This window comes from Pipistrellus hanaki (assembly GCF_964339955.1).
Source record: "Pipistrellus hanaki genome assembly, chromosome: 16".
NCBI lineage: Eukaryota > Metazoa > Chordata > Mammalia > Chiroptera > Vespertilionidae > Pipistrellus > Pipistrellus hanaki.
This window is the reverse complement of record NC_140518.1, coordinates 8,391,466-8,409,739: the sequence shown is the minus strand read 5'-3', so window position 1 is coordinate 8,409,739 and position 18,274 is coordinate 8,391,466. Positions and strand designations below refer to the sequence as shown.

Here is an 18,274-nt window from a genome sequence, read left to right as displayed (position 1 = left end):
GGGGAGGAGCTGTTGCATGGGAAGTGGGCGGGGGGGGGGGGGGCAGGGCGGAGCTCCCAGTAGGCCTCTGGGCTTTCCCCAGGGAGAGAATCGGAGGGGGTGTTGGTGCCCTGGGGTGTGGGCACTGTCCCCGCCAGATGCTGCCTCTGCCAGCCTCTCCCTCTCCCCGTCCCCAGGCTGGCGCTGTCTGCTGGCTCTGTGCACCTGCTCAGAGCCAGCACCCCCGGGGCAGGGCTTCTCCACTCAGGTGGGCGCATCCCATCTCCCCAGAGGGGCCCCCACTCCCTGGGCACCGCAGGGGTGGGCTCAGCAGGCAGGGCCCAGGGCACCAGAGCAGGGTGGTCCCTGGCTGGTGACACACATTCCGCCCATCAGACCAGGGACTCACAGCGGACGGAGCCTTGCCTCCTGCTCAGACTGAGAGCAGGAACTGTGCCCCTCGCTGGGGGCGATGGGGTAAGGCCCCCGTTTACCTCTTTAGACTGGGGGCTCCCTCTACCTCGGGCCTCCTTGATGGCAGCGATGCCACTCTGAGCAGATCGGATAGCCATGCCCAGTAGGGCGAGGTGAGCGGACCCACAAGCCAGGTGAGGAGCAGGCTGGGCCTGGCTCTGCAGGGCTGTGGGGTTCCGGCTCCTTCTCCCTGTGGCCCTGTCCCCCTCTCCCCATGGGGCACGGGCGCCCTCTGACCTCCCTCTCATCTCCGAGGCAGGAAGCGTGGTGTCCAGAGACCGCTCTGCTCGCCTCTCTCTGTCCTGAAAACTGAGCTCCGCTCTCCCTCCTGCCAAACGCCCTTCCCGGGAGGGAAACGGCCGCGCAGAGCGCACACGGACCGGTCAGTGCCGGCCATGGGACCTGGCGTCCCGGGCCCAGCGACAAGGGTGCTCCTGCTCACGATGTCACTCCCCAGAAAGCAACTGCTCTGGAGGGCATAGACCAGCAGCCCCTCGGGAGGAATCAGCAGCCACAGAGCCCTGGGCCCAAAGGGGCGCGCTGGGGGTCACAGCCCTCCACGCCCCTCAGAGATCAGGGCACACACACCTCCACACACCCCCGCGGCGTGTCCTGACCACACTCTTCGGAAACGACGCTGCTCCCTGCAAAAGAGCCAAGCAGCCGGGCCTTGGAGCAGAATTTCAGAAGCACAGGCTCCCTCTTCTCCCCACACACCTTGGTCTGCCCTGGCATCACCAAAACCCCCGGGATGGGGGACGAGAGAGCTCGGTTCAAGCCCAGCTCTGCGACCTTGAGCAGGTCAGCAGCCTGTCTGCGCTCCGGGCCGCTGATTGGTTTTGGTTTTGGTTTTAAAGCCAGGAGCACAGACAGGAGCCCAGGCTGCACACTGCACCGAGGGGGGCACCGGCCTCGGGAGCCGGCGGGGGGGGGGGGGCAGTTCCTGATCTCCCCAATGGCCCCACTTCCTCCCCCTCCACGGTCAGAGTGTGCCCAGACCCAGCACTGTGGGCTTTGGTTTTCAGCTCCTAATGAAGAAGGTCTGGCTAACTGGCTTTCCGGGCAGGGAGGGGGCGGGCTGCAGAGGGAGCAGGTCACCCCTGTCTGAAGCCTCTGCTGGGGAAGCTAGGAACGGCGCTGGCCGGTGCCCACACGGCCCCGCTCACAGGGCCGGTGTCCTGCCGGCTGCACTGCTCCTGGGAGAGGCGGCGGAGAGGAGCAGGCCGCAGGGAGGGGAGGAGGGAGTGCCAGTGCGTGGGAAGAGGGAGGGAGGGAGGTGCCGGTCCTCCCAGTTCTGCCCCCTCTCCAAGGAGGCTGCCAGCGCTCCTTCTGGGCGGGAGGGGGGGGAGAAGCTACGGCCAGGGCGGTGGGAGAGGGAGAGGGACCTTTACTGCATCCCTCAACCCGCCCGGAGGAAGGGACCCTGTCCCCACGGGAACAGACCCCGGTCTGTTGGAAGGGAGGGGGAGGAGGCCCATCCACCCCCCACCCCCACAGGGAAGTGCTGTCAGCGCTCAGCGATCAGCCAGGCCTCTTAACGTGGAGCAGGCGCCACCTCAGCCACACCACCGGCCCCGGGGTCAGGCTCCCTCGGAGGCCCGGTCTCTGCCAGCACCCACAGGGCTGGCCAGGGTCCTGCTGCCTCCAGATCCCGCACACGCTCAGTTGCTCACGCACACAGGCACACATGTGTGTTCCCTCACATGTCACCTATCGTCACCCTTGGGTACGGTGGCACCTGCCCGCCTGCCCGGCACATGCTCACCTTCTATGCACAGTCCCCTCCACAAGCATCTACAATACATGCAGAGGGCCACCCCCAGCCTGGGAGGGCTGGGCTACGGCACAGACGCACCCCACCCCCCGACTCACCGCTCTGCCATCTGCTCTCAGATGCCACAGGACAGACGAGGCGTGTGCCCATGCACAGGTGCCACGTACATTTAAGGCGCCCGGAGAGGTGGCAGCCCGTCCGGGAGCTCCGTCCAGGGCCAGGCCAATGCCTCTGCAGCCGGCGTGCAAGACAGCAGCGACCCCATTAACCCGCGGAAGGCAGCTGCCTGGGCCCCTCTCCTGCGCTGTCAAGTTCAGAGTTTCTCTCCCGGAGTGTTTACATTCTGTCTCAAAATAGACGGATGGGCCCGCTGACCTCCAGGCCACTCCACTCTGACCCCTGTCCAACCAACAAGGCAATGCCAAGGCCTGGGCGGCCCCTCCCGGCCTGGCCTGGCCCCGGCCCACATGCTGCCTCTGCAGACGCTCTGCTCCCCCCAGGCCGAGGGCCCGGCGTGCCCCTGGCTGCTCCACCTGCCGCTGAGGGTGAAGGGCTCAGCCTCAGCTCCGGTGAGTTACTCCGCGGCCCAGCCAGCCGCCCACGAAGGGAGGGCGTCAGGGTTCGCGCCCTGAGAGGTCGCGGGAAGCAGGGGAAGAGAGCCCGAGCTCCCAGAAGGCAGGAGACTCGGGAATCTCCTGCCCGCCGCCGGGGCCAGGCCGACCTGGGCAGCCCGATCCGAGGCAAGGGCGTCTTTCAGAAGCTCTCCCTGTGGTCGAACCTCCCCGGACCCGGGCCCCGGGCCGGGGGAGCACAGGCGGGAGGCAGGGGGGAAATTAACAGTCCCCCCTCCCAACTTTCCGCAAAGGACCGGAAACCTACCCCCCCTCTCCCCCACCCCACTCCCTCCTCAGCCATGGCCGTCTGCGGGGCTGGGACAGCCATTCTCATCCCACTTCAGCCCCTCGCCGGGCTGCTCCCCCGTCCCACAGGGAGGAAGCGGGGCTTCAGGGAGGGGTGGGTGACTTGTCCAATGTCAGAGTTGAGCCGAATCTCAACTGGGGGTTCTCACACAGACCCTTCCTTTCCCTGCACCCTGCCGCCCTGGGGAAGGTGCTGGTTCTGCCACCACAGCCTTCGTCCCAGCCAGTGAGCCAGAGCCCCTGGCGTCTCCTCCTCCGTCCAACTCCGTGGGAGGGGAGCACGCAGACAGCTCTCCGCCCTGAACGCAGGGGCCCTCAGCCCCACCCGCTCCAAGGAGAGCCACAGGGACTCTCCCCCGGCCCAGGCACCGCTGAGAGGCTGGGGGGGGGGGGGGGCAGAGCTGCCCCAAGATCGCGGACGCCCAGGTGCATTTGGCCGCCCAGGCCTGAAAGAACCCCTGGGGAGCCTCCCCTTCCCGGCCCTCTTCTCCCCCCTCAGCCGGCACAGTCCTCCCGGGTCAGGGACCCCGGGCAGCCAGGGCTTGGATTCCTCCCGGACGGAGACTCGTGACATCCGAGGCTCCGATCACGTGGGGGAGGAGCCGGCACTGTGTCCGGGGCCCTCCCGGGGGGACATGACCTTGTCCCGTGGAGGGCGACGGAGGGTCCTGACCCACATGTTCTCCGCTGAGCCCAACACCTCCGCCCCTCTCTGCACGGCCTGGCTGCTGTCCCTGTGCCCAGCCCTCTGCACTGCCCTCTGCTGTCGCCACCCCTCTTAGCTGGTGGCCTCAGAACAACGCCAATGATCCAGCTGATGGCCGAGCCGCCCAGGTGACCCCTTTCCGGGCCTGTCCTCGCCAGCCCTGCCCTGCCCCCCGCAGGTGTGCCAGGGAAGGGAAATGCCCAGGGCGTGCACAGCCCTGCTCTGGGACCGGAATGTCCCTTCCTTGCCTCCTGCTCCTCACTCTGGGCCTCCCCTGACCTCAGGCCTCGGGGGCCAACGGGACTCCTGCTGCCGGCGTGGGTGGCTCTCCCGGGAGGTCAGCTGGCCCTGCCCACTCCTTCCAGGCACTGCCATCGGCCCCCAGCGCCTGGCCTTGCGAAGGTGAGCCAAGGAGTCTGCTCCGGGTTCTAGCCCCTTCCGAACGGCTGTGCCCCTCGCCGCCCCAGCAAGGCAGGTCCAAGTTCCAGGCACCAGAGTGTGCCCAGGAGTCTGAGTGGGCAGGCTGCTCCGCCCATCACTCTCCCTGGATGCCCGTTCCAGCTGCCAGCCATCCCGGGGGGATCGCCCAGCCACATGGTGAGCGCTGCAAAACCACAGCCCACAGACACTCTCCGAGGCACGTTAACCCCTCAGTGCTCCCTCCCTGCCACCTACTTCCTCACCCCCCCCCCCCGTGCGGCCCTGCCCCGCTGCCAGAGGGCCCAGGCTTGGACTGAGAGGCTCCCCACCCCCCTCACCCCCTGCTGCTCCCCTAACTGTGCCCCGTGTCTGTATCCCCTGCTCACACGGCGGCTAATTCTGGCGTCTCATCAGACAGTAATTACGGGGGAATCAGCAGTGCTGTCATCGCTGCCGCTCGGCACCTGTCACCACGCCGCCATCCCCGGGCGGCTGGGATGAGACCGGAAGCGGAGGGAGGAGGGGTGCACTGGGGTGAGGGGCACCTACCCCCTCCTGGCCTCTGCAGCCCCCACCTCCTTCCACCCTCCCTACCCATAGGCACGCAATGCATGCCAACCAGCGGGCTACTAGCCTCTCTGTCACCCAGGGCGGGCACCGAATGCATGTGTCATGTGTCCCATGTACACACACACACACATACACACACACGCATCCATGACCCAACAAAGTGGGAAGGACACAGCAAGCCGAGGATCAAATCTTGCCTCGGCCGGTTTCCAAGCCCATGGCCCTGCACAAGTCATTGTACTTCCGGCTGTCCGTTTCCTCAGCAGCAGCTCGGGGGGCGCGGTGTCTGCCTCGGGAAGATGGGGGAAATAAGAATGTACGGTCTCCAGCGCAGTGCCTGGCACATGTACGGTCACGTAGTCACTCGGCAAACGGTGAGTTACACGTCCACTACGTGCTGGGCCGTGGGTGAGGACAGATCAACCACAGGTCAGCAAGGAGCACCCGCGGGCCGCACGGAGACGCGGGCACTTTGTTTGGCGGGTGGTGTTTGGTTTGGTTTTCTTTGGGTTTGAATGCGGTGAAGGGGCACACGTGGTCTCGTCCTCACCACAGCCCCCCCCCACCCCCACTCCCTGCCGTCCTCGCCCACTGCTTCACCGCGTCTCGCCCCCAGACTGAGCCTGGTCTAGCAGCCTCCTGTCTCCAGAACCAACGGCCACGCACGGGAGACCTGGCAGGAGCTGGAGGAGCGCAGGGGGCCCCGGCCGAGGTGGTCCGGGAGGGGCCCTGCAGGGAGGTGCTGGCTGAGGGAGGAGCAGGGGTGGGAGGGGGCGATGGGAGGGGGCTCCGGGAAGAGGAGTGACAGTAGCAAAGGCTCCTGGAGACAAAGCTGTCCCGGGAGGTCTCTCCTGTGGTGAGGTCCCCAGGCCCCTGGCGTGGGCACCTCCCACTTCTCCAGAGCCCCCAGAATGCTCTCCTGGGCGGCCTTGCTGGTGGAGCGATGCTGTGAGACCACCCCCCCTGTCTCCCCGCCCAGCCGCTGAGTCACTCCCGGCCCCCCTGGCAGAACGGAACTCTGCCGGAGCCAAAAGCAGGTCTGCCTATGGGAACTCTCTGATGTCCAGTCCCCCCCACCCCCCGCCGCCCCCGGAGTCTCCCCAGGGACAGCCAGGAATGGGACTGGGGGAGGAGGAGGAGGTGAATCTCAGTGTTAATCTTCAGGGCACGGACCCTGCGGTGGGAGCGCAGACGTGAGGGAGGCGCCCCGCTCTGCCTTCGGCGGCAGCGAGAGGGACTGAGGCCAGATCGGAGAACGGTGGGAGGAGGAGGCAGAGGAGGGCTGAGGCTGCAGGGAGGGCTTATCTGTGTGACCTTGGGCACGGTACTGAGCCCTCTGGTCCGCCCCCTCCCCTGTCCACGCGACCAGAGCTCGGCGCTCCCAGGATGGCCGAGGGTGTAATGAGCCGACGCGCGGACAGAGCTTCGTGTGGCGTCTGCGGCTCACACGCTATGGGTCCTTAGAATCTGCATTATCACCAGGGAGACTTTCCCCCCAGACTCAGCAACAACTGCATGAGCCCCACCCCTTGCCACCCTCCACCCTCCACCCCCTTCTCTCTCAGAGCCCACGGAGGGAGCGGTCTCTTATAGCCGAAACCAGCGTCAGCACTGAGGGGCCGACCCCACTGTGTCCGCCTCCTCGGACGCCTCCCCGCCCCCACCCCAGGCCTCGTCCTAACCATCCTCCACAGCCCTGTCCAACCCCCACCCACGTCCCCTCCCCCGGGTGGAAGAGAGGACCTGTTGCCACCCCTCTTTACAGACGCAGGAAGTAAGTCTTGAGAGGTATGGAGCCCCCTGCCTGTGGGAATATTCCAGAAAGGGGGGGGGGGTGCAGGAGGGGAGCATTCAGGCCTACGGGCCGGCCGAGGTCTCCGGTCACTCCGGCCTTCTTCTGGCAACAGCCCGGGACGGGGGAGGGGGGAGCACGCTGGTGCTCTTGCAGGAAAACAGCAACTTTAATTAAGAGGCAGACAAACGAGCGCTCTGCATTCTGTCTCCGAGCGAAGTTATTAAAAAGCCATCACGGCGGCGGCGGAGGCAGCCCTGGTGGCAAGGAGGGCTGCCTCCCCAGGCTGCCTGCCCCGCTTGGGGCCAGAGCGTCCTGCAGGGAGCTGGCAAGATCTGGAGGACAGGGAGGCACAGGCAGCCAAGATGGGGATTCTGCAGCCCCTTCCCCAAAGTGGGGGCCGGGCAGCACCCATACGGTGCGCAGGGCATGGCCTGCCGGGCCCCGGGGCAGGGCAGGGCCAGGGGGGAGGGACGGAAAGGGAACCAGCCATTGGGCAGCCCCTGCTTTTCCTTTCCTCTCAGCGGTGAGCCCGGGAGGGGTTCTTGCACCATTGACACGAGAACATGGAGGCGAGGAAGGACAGCGGTCCATCCCCGGCCACACAGCGAGGAAAGGGCGTCACTGCGGTCTGCAGCCCGGGCCAGGCTGACTCCCACGTGCAGGACTGCGGGCTGCTGGTCCTGGCACAGAGTGGGGTGCGGGCTCCCTGCCCGTTCTCGCTCCCCCAGCCTGGGCTCTCAGAGGCCCTCTGAGGTGGCCTCCGTCCTGGCTACCAAGGACGTGAGGGGACTTGGTCCCAGCTTGCTTGGTGGGGCGTGTCACCGGGTCACGGACACTCTACGAGGACACAATGGACGGAGCATCTGCCAGCAGAGGGAGCAGGGGCGGGAGGGGCATCAGTGGACGTGGAGCCATGGCCCTGGGATGGGGCGGGCACTCTACAGTCGGCTGGCCAGGCCCAGGCCCGGGCCCCACAGCTGGTGACTCAGACAACCCCTTCAACGCTATCGGCTCTCCTGTCCCGGCCACTGTTAGGCTCCGAGCCCAGCCCGGAGCCTGGCGCAGAGAAGGCACTCAGTGACTCTTTTTGAACAAATGAGTGGAGGAATGAACAAAGGACTGAAGAAATGAAATGAGATCTCAGGTTCTCAAGTGTCTATACACCGAACAAAGTCGTAGAGAGGTCAGACGAGGTCCCATCTTCTCCCGCCCCCTGCCTTCTAGCCGTGGCCGGATCACGGGCTTCCTTCCCCCAGGAGAAGGGCCCCTTGTTCCTGACGCCCTCCTCTCCCCCCCACCCCCCGACCACCAGTCCCCTCGGCAGAGGGTTCCTGTCTCCTCTGCCCTCCCCCATTACATGGAAGCTCTGCCACACACGCTAACTCACAGGCACACGCATGCACATGGACACGTCCTCTACCAGGCAAGGTGCCCTCCCCAGGGTCAGGTCTCTGCTGTCCCCTCCCCTGGCAAAGGCCTGGGCCCACCAGGGACGGCCCCCTCCCCCGTTCCTGGCCCCCTAGGCGGGGGAGGGGCCCTGGCTGAGGAGCAGTGGGAGGGGGAGGGCGGGAGCCTCCCTCCCTCCGGGCTTACCCACCTGGAGACTTTAAGCAGAGGGAGCAGAGTCCTGGAGACTTCCCTCCCGCTGCACGCTGGAGCCCTGGGTGAGGGACAGGAAAGGAGGAAAGTCGTGAATGAATGCCCAGCGCTGGGGAGAGGAGCTGGAGAGAGGAAGGGGCAGGGGCAGGGCTCCCAAAGTGGGCTGGGCAGGGGCCATGGGCCATGGGAGACCCGGGGGCCGGGACAGCCAGGCAGAGCCTTCGGGGCTGTCTCTCCGGAGGTCCCTGGGGGTTGAGGGGGAAGGCAGGCTAAAATTCGGGTGTTGGAGGAAGCACAGGGGCTGAGGGAGCAGACAGGCGAGAGACAGACAGCAGGACAGACAGCTGGACGACACGGGAAACACGGGGCCTCCAGAATGAGGTCGCCAGGACAGACAGCCTACAAGCTGGTCCTCCTCCCAGAGAGGGGCAGACTCTCTCCTGGGATGCCCACACCGGACCCTACATGAGGGCTCCTCTGCCTCCCCAACCAAAGTCACCCTGATCTGGAAGGTGGGTGGGGTCCGAGTCAGAGAGGCCTGCTGTCCTTACTCTGCTGACAGCCCTCTCCCAGCCCAGGACCCCCGTCTGCCCCACTCAGCCCCTCGCCCTGAGGAAGGTCCCCCCCCGACTGAAACCCGGGACACAGGCATTTATTTCACACCAGCAAGCAGTCACACACTGGGAGGGGGGCTGTGCAGGGAAATGGCACCCCGGCCCCAGCCTCCCGGAGCGCCTGACCCTCCAACTGCCTCTTCTCACCCCCCAGGGCAGGCCTCCTCTCTGTCCTCTGCCTCCCTCATGCTGCCAGCGTCACCCCCGATTCCACGGTTCCACTCTCTGCCGATTCAGTCACCGGTGGTCACCTGTAGCCTGAAAATATTCCCTGGAAAATTCCAGAAACAAACGACGCATGCGTTTTCCACCGTGCGCCTCCCTGAGCAGCAGGACGAAGTCTCGAACCCTCCGTCTGTCCCGCCTGAGACGTGACTCGGCCCTTTGTCCGGGGTTCCCGCCGTGGGTGCTCCCCGCCAGTCCCGTTATCGGGTCCACGGCCCCCGTATCGCAGAGCTGGCGCGCACGTAACCCTTATTTTACTCAATGAAGGCCCCAAAGTCATTCTTTTACAGTGAGTCGTTATGTTTTATTATTAGTGGTGATGGTTAATTTCTTACTGTGCCCAATTTATAAATTGAACTTTATCATAGGTGTGGGTAAGAAGGGGGAAAAGGTCATACATCCAGGGTTTGGTACTCTCCGCAGGCTCAGGCACCCGCTGGGAGGATGGCTGTGTCTGTCTATCGCCTCTGATCCGGGAGCACGAAGCATTAAGACCAATCCTACCGAGAGACCCTGTCGCCCGGGCACCCCCTTGGGCACAGCCCGCACTTGGCCGGCCCAGGCCCATCCGTACCCACATCACGTCTGGTGCTAAGCACTTGCAGAGCCTCCTGCCAATCTCACGGTTCCAATTTCCCCACCGATTAGCCGAGACGCAGGCGTCCCGGGGAGAAACAACTGTCGCATCCAGATGCTGAGACAGGGACGAGGGGGAGAAATCAGGGATGCTCACTCACACGCCTGGCCCCAGGGGCCTCGTGGGTGAGGCAGCGGGGCTGCGCGTGGGGCGTGGGCGGAGGGCCGCTGGGCGGGGGGGAGTGGAGACTCAGGGGGGCTGGCTTCCTTCTCACCTCCAGCAGTAAGTGGCGGCTCCGGGGGCCTGGCCCCGGACAGGCTGAGATCTAAACCCCGAATCTGGTTTCCTCAATAAGCCCATTGCTCCAGGGAGCATGGTCTCCGGTTCAATCATTCGATCGGACAGAGAGGAGGAAGAGGAAGACAGAGAAATTAGTACTTACTGAAGGTTTACCGGGTGCCGGGACCTGGGCCTGTGGCACCGCGTTTAATCCTGTCTCCCATGCAGGGAGGAAACCGCCATGATTGGTGCCGATGTACAGAGGAGGGCCCTGAGCTTCCGGGGGTGGAGGGGGTCAGGGCTGGGATGCCAGCCCGGATCTGTCTGGCTCCACGGCCTGAGCTCGTGACCACCGAGCTAAATCGCCTCCCGTCCATTCTCCCCAGGCCTGGCTATCTCCCACGCAGTGCCCTCTGGGAAGTTCTGCTTAAAGTCTGACTTCTTTCCACCCCATGCTTTAGGATAAACTATTTCTTTTTTAAAATATATATATATACTTTTTATTGATTTTTTACAGAGAGGAAGGAAGAGGGGTAGAGAGTTAGAAACATTGACGAGAGAGAAACATCGATCAGCTGCCTCTTCCACACCCCCTTCTGGGGATGTGCCTGCCACCAAGGTACATGCCCTTGACCGGAATCAAACCTGGTACCCTTCAGTCCGCAGGCTGACGCTCTATCCACTGAGCCACACCGGTTTCAGCTGGATAAACTATTTCTTAAGGAAATAGTGGAAGCGAAGGCTTTGCTTCCGTCTCTTTCTGCTTTATCGTACGGGTGGGAGGCAGAGGATTCAAACCCTGAGCTGCTGGTGGGCCAGAGACCAGGGGAAGGAGGCGAGCTGCCAGGTTCAGAAGAAGTGGGTCCTGAGCTTCATCGTTCAGTGACTCCTGGCTCTCCAGGCGCCTCTCTTGCTCCCCACCTCCATCATAGAGGCTCAGGAAGCCCCTCCAGGCCTTCTTGTTTTAACATCCAGAACCCCCTGAGCACCCTGAGGAGGTGGGGTTCTGGATGTTAAACATAACAGTCACAACCGAGCTCCTCCCTGGCTGGTTTGGCTCAGTGGATAGAGCGTCGGCCTGCGGACTGAAGGGTCCCAGGTTGGATTCTGGTCAAGGGCATGTACCTTGATTGCGGGCACATCCTCAGTGGGAGGGGTGCAAGAGGCAGCTGATCTATGTTTCTCTCTCATCGATGTTTCTGGCTCTCTATTCCTCTCCCTTCCTCTCTGTGGAAAGTCAATAAAAATATATTAAAAAATAAAAAAGTGCCAAAACCGGGCCGAAACCAGTTTGTCTCAGTGGTAGAGCATCTGCCTGCGGACTGAAAGGTCCTGGATTCGATTCTGGTCAAAGGCATGTACCTTACTTGCGGGCACATCCCCGGTGGGGGGGTGTGCAAGAGGCAGCTGATCGATGATTCTCTCCCATCGATGTTTCTAACTCTCTATCCCTCTCTCTTCCTCTCTGTACAAAATCAATAAAATATATTTTTAAAAATAATAAAAATTAAAAAGTCAGGGGCTGGCAAGTCCTAAGATCCCTCACTTTTCCTCAGAGCCCTACCTTTCAATTTAAGAGGCTATGACAAGAATGGGGATTCATCAAGCCAGCCTGCCCCTGGGCGGGGACAGAGTAGGCGGGAGACAGCCAGGACCGTAGGCGGAGAGGCTGGGCGTGTCTGCAAGGGCCTCGGAACGCCTGCCCCGTGAGCAGGGATCCTTAATTCTTCCCCAAAGAGGCAGATGCGTGCCTGGGGTGATGCTGCAGAGGCCCCATGTGTCTGCAATTACCCTGCACCCTGGGTGGCGGAACCCCCTCCATCTCCTAAGCTCTGCACAAACCTCTTTAGCTAGGGCCTCTCCGTGGGCCCCTGGGTCTGGGCCTCTGGCGTGCTCTGTGGCCGGGGTGAAAAAGAAGCTAGTGTCCAGTCACGGGGATGTTTGTGGAGGTGAAGAAGGCAGGCGTACGAAAACCCAACTCCTTTCCAATCTTACATGACTCCACACCAGGACGTGCAGGCAACCGGGCCAGGTGGCTGAGGCTACCGGGAACCAGGGAGCCGGAGGTGCCTCAGTGGGATAAAATGCGGACTGGATCATAGTTGCTGGCTGGAATGGAGTGTGCCAAGGTAGTTCTGCAGGGGCGGGAGGAAAACAGCTAGCTTATGTTCAGATGGTAGCTGAATCCTAGAGCCACTCCCTTATCTGTCCTCCAGGCTGAGAGGACGGATTTAGGCAAGGTGTGCCTTCGGAGCAGGAGGGGCTGTCTGTAAGGGTGTGTGTGTGTGTGTGTGTGTGACCACCTGTGTGTGTGTGAGCGTGTGTGCGTGCGTGTGTGTGTGTGTGTGTGTGTGTGCGCATGAGTGCATACCCGCATGTGCATCAATATTCTCTTGGGCCAAATCTCCATTTTCCTGCTTCAGCCGGAGCTGGGAAGCATTGTTCCCACCCTCCGTGCGGACAGGCTTGTATTATCTCAGGGGAGAGGAGGTGCGGATAACCTGTGACAGCTGGAAGGGGCTCTGGAGATTCCCCAGTTCCACCTTCTCTTCTCACACAAGGACACGGAGGACGGGGCCACCTCACTTCCCCCGTGTGACAGCGGGAGGGGCCGGGACACGCTGACCCCGTCCAGTGCTCTCTCTCTGCACGCCCTTCACCTCGCTAACCTTGGGGATCCAAGGGTGGCTTCCCTGCCCCCTTCTTTTCCTCAAACCCCTCTCCATCATGGCCCCTTGTGCTCCGCCCATAGCCACAGCCATAGAGGTTCAACCGAGCGCCTCAGGTCACCTCAAAGGTCATGCCCAACCCATCCCCTGTCCCTAGCCTGCTCAGGTCAAAGGTCACGCCAACCAACCACCTGCCCCTAGCCTACTACGCTCATACACACCCAACACTGAGGAAGAAGATGCAGAAATACCACCAGAGCTCCCCACGCCGGAGCGGCCACCCTGCACACACCACCGCCACTGCTCTCCTCCCGGCCTAACCTCCGTCCCTCCCCGGCAGCGTGGGCCTGCCTCCTCTCCAGCTGGCCTGCGCAGAGAGAGGGGGCGGGGAGGAGAACAGAGGAGAACAGGCTTCCCCAGCCTCCAGGCCCTTCTGTCTGCCCTGCAGCAGCAGGGAGAACGAGGGCAGGGTGTCCCCGGGTGGCTGGGCCCTGAGCCCGTGCGTGCGTGGGGCGCGAGGGGTGCAAGGAGGAGCTGAAGACTGAGTGCGGGAGAAACCGCTCTTCCGGGCATGGTCCCGCCAACGCCTCGTCCGCTGTGAAATCCTAACGCTCAGGCTCAGGGGAGGGTCTTCTCAGGGTTCAGAGGCAGCAGTTCCCACACCTGCACCGATTTCTGCGTGTTTATTATGTGCCAGGCACGGTGCTGGACATTCTTACCTATTATTTCATTTCATTTTCACAACAACGCCAGGGCCTGAGACTAATCTTCCCCGGGACAGTCCCTCCCTGAGACTAACTCTAGCCTGGTCCCTCCGGCCGCACCTCCTCGGGCCCAGTTCTCCGAGGCGGTGACGGGCATTTTCGCTCCTGTCTTCAGAAATCCCCCCCCACACCCGCCCGCTACTCAGTGGCCCCACATCACCTTCTCCAGGCACCAGCCTTTCCCCCAGCGTTTCCCCCCTGCGATGGGCAATACAAGGGCGAAGGGCACGGAGGCAGGACGAGGGGCTGGGACCGGGTACTGGCCTATGCCAGACATCGATGGAGCATGTGCCAGGGAGCTGGGAGGAGGCCCTGAGGACAGGCCCCAGGAGATCGGGGGAAGAACTGAGAGCAGTAGGCTCTCCCTCCCTCCTTCCCTGGTGACATCTGTGACCTCTGCCGTGTGGTAACTAGGCAGGACCAGGGATGCACAGATCCAGTTCTCTCCCGGTGACCATCTCTTAGGTCCAGGCTCCAACCCACACACCCAGAGCAGAAGTGGGCAGGGGTGCGAGGCCGCAGGACTTGCCCTGGGCTGTGGGTGGGAGCTGAAGCCTGAGGAACTCTTACCCCCCTCGCTCAGCTCCCGCCATCCAGAGGGAACTCAGGCCTCCTGGTACAGAAGGGAGACGCCCAAGGCCTTCTGCCGGCCTCCTGGGCTTCCACACACCCTGTGGTAGCCATGGGCAACGTGAGGGAGTGTCCACACCACGTGGCTTTCCTGTTTGGACCTTTTAGGGCAAAAAAGGATGAGGGCAGGGATCCCCTCCACTAGGGTCTTCCCCGCTCCAGCCTCCAGTAGGCGGGAACACAGGGGCCAGACCCACCTCCCCAGAGACTGCTCAGGCCTCGGCTTCCACCCATTGGGAGACTCTGGCAGGGAAAGCATGAGCCAATGGGCAAGGGGACAGGGAGTGGTGGGTGGGACTCTGGTCCCGGTGGGTGGCACCCTCTCCCTTCCAGCAGGCATCATTAAGATATGCAAAGCATATGCAAATCACCCAGAGGAGAGACACGACTCTGGTGGAATGTCAGAGGAGACCTTGAAGATGATCCAGCCCGTACCTCCTCCTTTCCCAGGTGAGGCACGGAGGCCCCACCGGGAAGGGACTTGCTCAAGGTCATCCAGACACTCGGGTAACGAGGGAGGAGCCTAGGAGGTCTTGAATCGGTCCAGTGATCTTTCCTTGGCCGTCTTATCTTTCCTGGGGGGGTGGGGGAGGGCAAAGGGAGCTCTGGGTCTCGATGGGGCTTCCGGGAGGCCTATGAAAACCCCACCTTCCTGCCTCTGAGCCTGGAGATGGCGTAGAGGGTGTGAGGGGGACGGAAGGCAGAGATGCCCGGGAGAGTGGGTGACCAGACGGGCAGAGGGGCCAGAAGCCGGAGGCATTGCTTTCCTGCAGCCGCGCAGCAGCAGGCAGCCGACCCGGAGTGTCTGAAGCCCAATGTCAGGGCAAGGTGCCTGCTGTGGTGCGGGGAGGGGATGAGGCCCGTCCGACACACATTCCCCCAGCGCCCAGCAGGCCCCTCTGCCGGCCTCCGAGGACTATGCACCTGACCGGCCGTAATAAACCCAGGCCCTTCCTGGCGGCGGCTGCCTTCCCACCCCCCAGCTTGGCCTCTCCGCTTCCAGACGGTCCTCGAAAGCAGGACCCAGGCTGGGGAAAGGAAGGCAGACAGAGGAGAGGAGCCAGGCTGCAGGAAAAGGGGGAGACTGAGGAGCAGAGGGGGAGACAGCATGAAGGGCAGAGCAGGAGAAGCGGCAGAGGGAGGGGAGGAAGGAAGTCGGGGAGACTGAGGGCATGGCGGGGACTGTGGGAGCAGCGGAGCAGAGAGGGGAGGGCAGAGCTGGAGCCTGGCTCTGGGGCGCAGGAACCCCGTGGAGGCCTGAGGCTTCCTGGCAGGAGTTGGGGACCGTGCCCCTGCCCCTCTGCCCACCTCCCCAGCAACTCTCCAGGCTGCCAGGAAATCAGTGCTCCCTCCTCTGCCTTCTCCCCTCCCTCTTTCCATCCCTTTCTTTCTCCTCCCTCCCTCTCCCTTCCTGGGGTAGGAGAGGGGGGCAGACCAGCCTGCTTCCTCGCCAAATCCAAAGCCTTCATCTCTGCTTTTCAGAGCCGGGAATGAAAGAGGGGGAGGCGAGCGCGGCCCTCAAACCCGCTGACGGCCAGATTTTTATTATCTCTGCTCCAATAGGCCCTAGGACGTCAACAAGGGAATCTTCAAAGAGCATCTCAGCGGCTCCGTGGAGCCTGCACCTGCCCTGGCCCCCTCACGGCAGGCAGGCAGGCAGGCAGGCAGGCAGGCAGAGCTCGGGGGGCACAATCTGTCCCCCAGCTCCCACCCAGCCCAGCGACCAGATCCGAGGCTGCCAGGAGCCTCACCCCCAGCCTCCGTGCCTAGGCAGCCGGGCTCCACGGCCAGACCCGGGGCCGCCGGGCTGCAGGGCCAGTCTCTGCCCCCCTCCGGACCGCGAGGGCACCAGCGGAGGAAGAAATCAGATCTGCTTGCCAGGCTCGGAGGAGATAAGTGCTTGGGATTCCTAGAAAGAGAAGCTTTTGTGGCAAGCCTAGATTCCTCCCCTTCATCCTCCCCCTGAACCGTCTGCCTGCCCCACACCCACAGACCCCGCCGTGGCCTCCTGGCGCCCCCTCCCAGGAGCCCTCCCAACCACAGCTGCCCCTCGAACCGTGAGCCCCGGGCCCACTGCTCAGGACGATCCTGGAGCCCCGTCCAAACCCTCCACTCCACCTGCCTTCTCTCCCCAAGACCGAACCTGGGGTGGGGGTGGGGCCACAATAAACCTGGTCCTTCAGAAAACCCTCTCCCTCCTAAGCTCGGATTTGCCAGAGACAGCCAAGGCTGGCATTGGGCAGATGGCCACCAGCACCCCAATCCCCGCCCCCACCCCACCCCACCCCACCCCGGCTCTGACCACACCATTGCGATCAATGCCCGAAGCCAAAGAAGGAACCAATGGTTCTAATGAAACCCTTTTTCCAGGTCCCTGGCCAGAGAGAGAGAGAGAGAATGAGCATCTGAGCTCTGCCTCCCAGCACCCAGCCCTGCTTCCAGGGAATCTTTAAGAAACCCGAGTCCAGTCTTCAAGACCCCGGAACCCCACATTCGGCAATGAGGCAAGCAGCCAGCCTGGAGTGGGGGCACCTCACGCCCAGGGACCCCTCCCCCTCCACGCTCAGCACTGCCCGAGGACCACAGCGGCTTCTTCCGGATCCCCAGAGCGCACGGGACCCGAGTCTCCATCCCAGCCCCAAGGGTCGTCCTGGTGATAACGGAGCATCATGGCAAGGGCAGAAGAAGCGGGGCAGGAGGGGCACTGGACAAAGACCCTCTTGTCCCCAAGGAGGGGTGGCAGGGAGCCAGGGCAAAGCCTTTGCACACGCTGCCAGCAGGGCCTGGGTGCCAGGCAGTCTGGGGTGTGTGTGTGTGGGGGGGGATCTTATTCTTGGAAGCCCCTCCCCTGAGGCCATAGCCCTCACCCCCATCCCTTGCCTGTACACCCGGCCATCCGCTAAGTTTCTGCCCCAACGGCTCTTCGCTTGCCTGGAGCCCTCCTCCCCAGGTGAATGCCAGCCCAGACACTGGCCCACAGGAGCCCCGACACCGACCGGCCAGCAGCAGAAACGCTCCCCCACCAGCCATAACTGCCCTCGGCGGACCTCCACACGCACAGAAACCACCACCGTCACCGCCGCCACCAATCATGACAGCGCCTTATGCTTTCACAGTGACCGTCTCCTTCGAACGCATCACCTATTCTTCAAGATCACCAACAGAGATACGGAAGGGAATGAGGGAAACTGAGGCACGGGGTCAGACAGCAAGGCGGTTGGCTCAAGGTCACCCAGACCAAGATGCCCACAGCTGCACACACGGTCCCAAGTGCTCCCACCCCCAAGCCCAAACAGTCAGACCCGCTCCTCCCCACTCACAGCCCGCACCGGCTTCGCAAACAAACAGTCGCTCCAGCATCTCCTGGAAGGCTGCAGCCAGGAGCCCTCAGCCCGGGGGACCCACTTCCTTCCCTTCAAGTTGGGGGCTGCAAGACTGTCTGGGCTCCCAGCCTCCGGGGAGAGGGGCAGGCAGGCCGGGGCCCCCTCCTGGCACAGTCCCCGCGCCTGCTCACCTGGCTCCCTCCGGCCCCCGGGGTCCTTGGGTCCGGCCTCCTCCCGGGGAGGCCGGGCGCTGCCCTCGGCGGTCCTCTCCCACCAGGCCAGGGCGAAGCGCCGCAGGCACTGCCAGGGCTGCATGGGGAGGCCGGGGCGGGGTGCTCGCACCAGCAGCCGCTCACACCGCGCGGGCCCTGCCAGCCGAGCTGCGGAGGCTCCCGGCCGGCCCCCTCGGCTGCCACCAGCATCCTGCTGCCCCCCACCGACGGGACTGGGAGCCGGGCCGGGAGCCTCTGACGTAGCAGGGGGTGCGTGGGAGGGGGGGGGAGCCTGGCCCGTCCCCTCCCCAGCCCCGCCTCTGCCCCTCAGCCTCCGGCGGCCCCTAACGCCGCACTAACCCTGGCCGCTCTGCCCAGCTGGGGGCGCCCTCCTGCCCTCTCCAGGGGAAGGGCTTCGGATCCAACAGCCCCTCCCCGACCCCTCCCTCCCAGGGCCCCTCCCTGCCGGCCCGCTGAGCCGGGAGCCGGTCCCCAGTTTCTGCCACTGCCGCCTGGGCTCCGAGGTCTCCCGGGCCGGGGCCTCGAGGGGAGGGGGGAGGGGGGCGGGGAGTACAGGCTTGTATCCTGGCAACGCAGCCAACACCAGAATGCACCCGTCCGCTTCCTTCCCTGGGGGGCCGGCTCACAGCGCCACCGCCCCCCAGTGCACCCCCCATCCTGGGACCCGAGGAAGAGGCCTCGGATGCTCCCCCACTTCGCCAGCGCCTCCGCCTCCTTTCACCT

General features: G+C 63.9%; 1 protein-coding gene and 1 long non-coding RNA gene across 9 annotated transcripts in view; one reads left to right on the top strand and one right to left on the bottom strand.

Moving 5' to 3' along the window:
* The window catches only part of SRCIN1 (SRC kinase signaling inhibitor 1), a 65,999-nt gene extending 48,229 nt beyond the window's left edge, over positions 1-17,770 (bottom strand). The window contains exons 1-2 of one of the 7 annotated variants that reach the window (XM_084862388.1): positions 17,510-17,768; positions 8,236-8,298 (exon numbers count right to left, since the gene is read on the bottom strand). In XM_084862388.1, the coding sequence (XP_084718514.1) occupies positions 8,236-8,298; positions 17,510-17,633 (187 nt within the window). In that variant the 5' untranslated portion in view covers positions 17,634-17,768. Of the gene's footprint in view, positions 1-2,325; positions 2,568-8,235; positions 8,299-17,509 lie in introns of those variants that run through there. The other 6 variants (XM_084862389.1, XM_084862391.1, XM_084862384.1 and 3 more) reach the window with 6 other exon arrangements.
* Positions 5,226-9,365, top strand: LOC311610885. 2 transcript variants are annotated; one of them, XR_014793031.1, is made up of 4 exons: positions 5,226-5,555; positions 5,823-5,880; positions 6,213-6,617; positions 7,160-9,365. It is a non-coding gene; the product is annotated as an uncharacterized lncRNA (long non-coding RNA). The 2 variants fall into 2 exon arrangements; XR_014793032.1 differs by having other exon boundaries at positions 6,213-6,631.
* Positions 17,771-18,274: the final 504 nt, after the last annotated feature.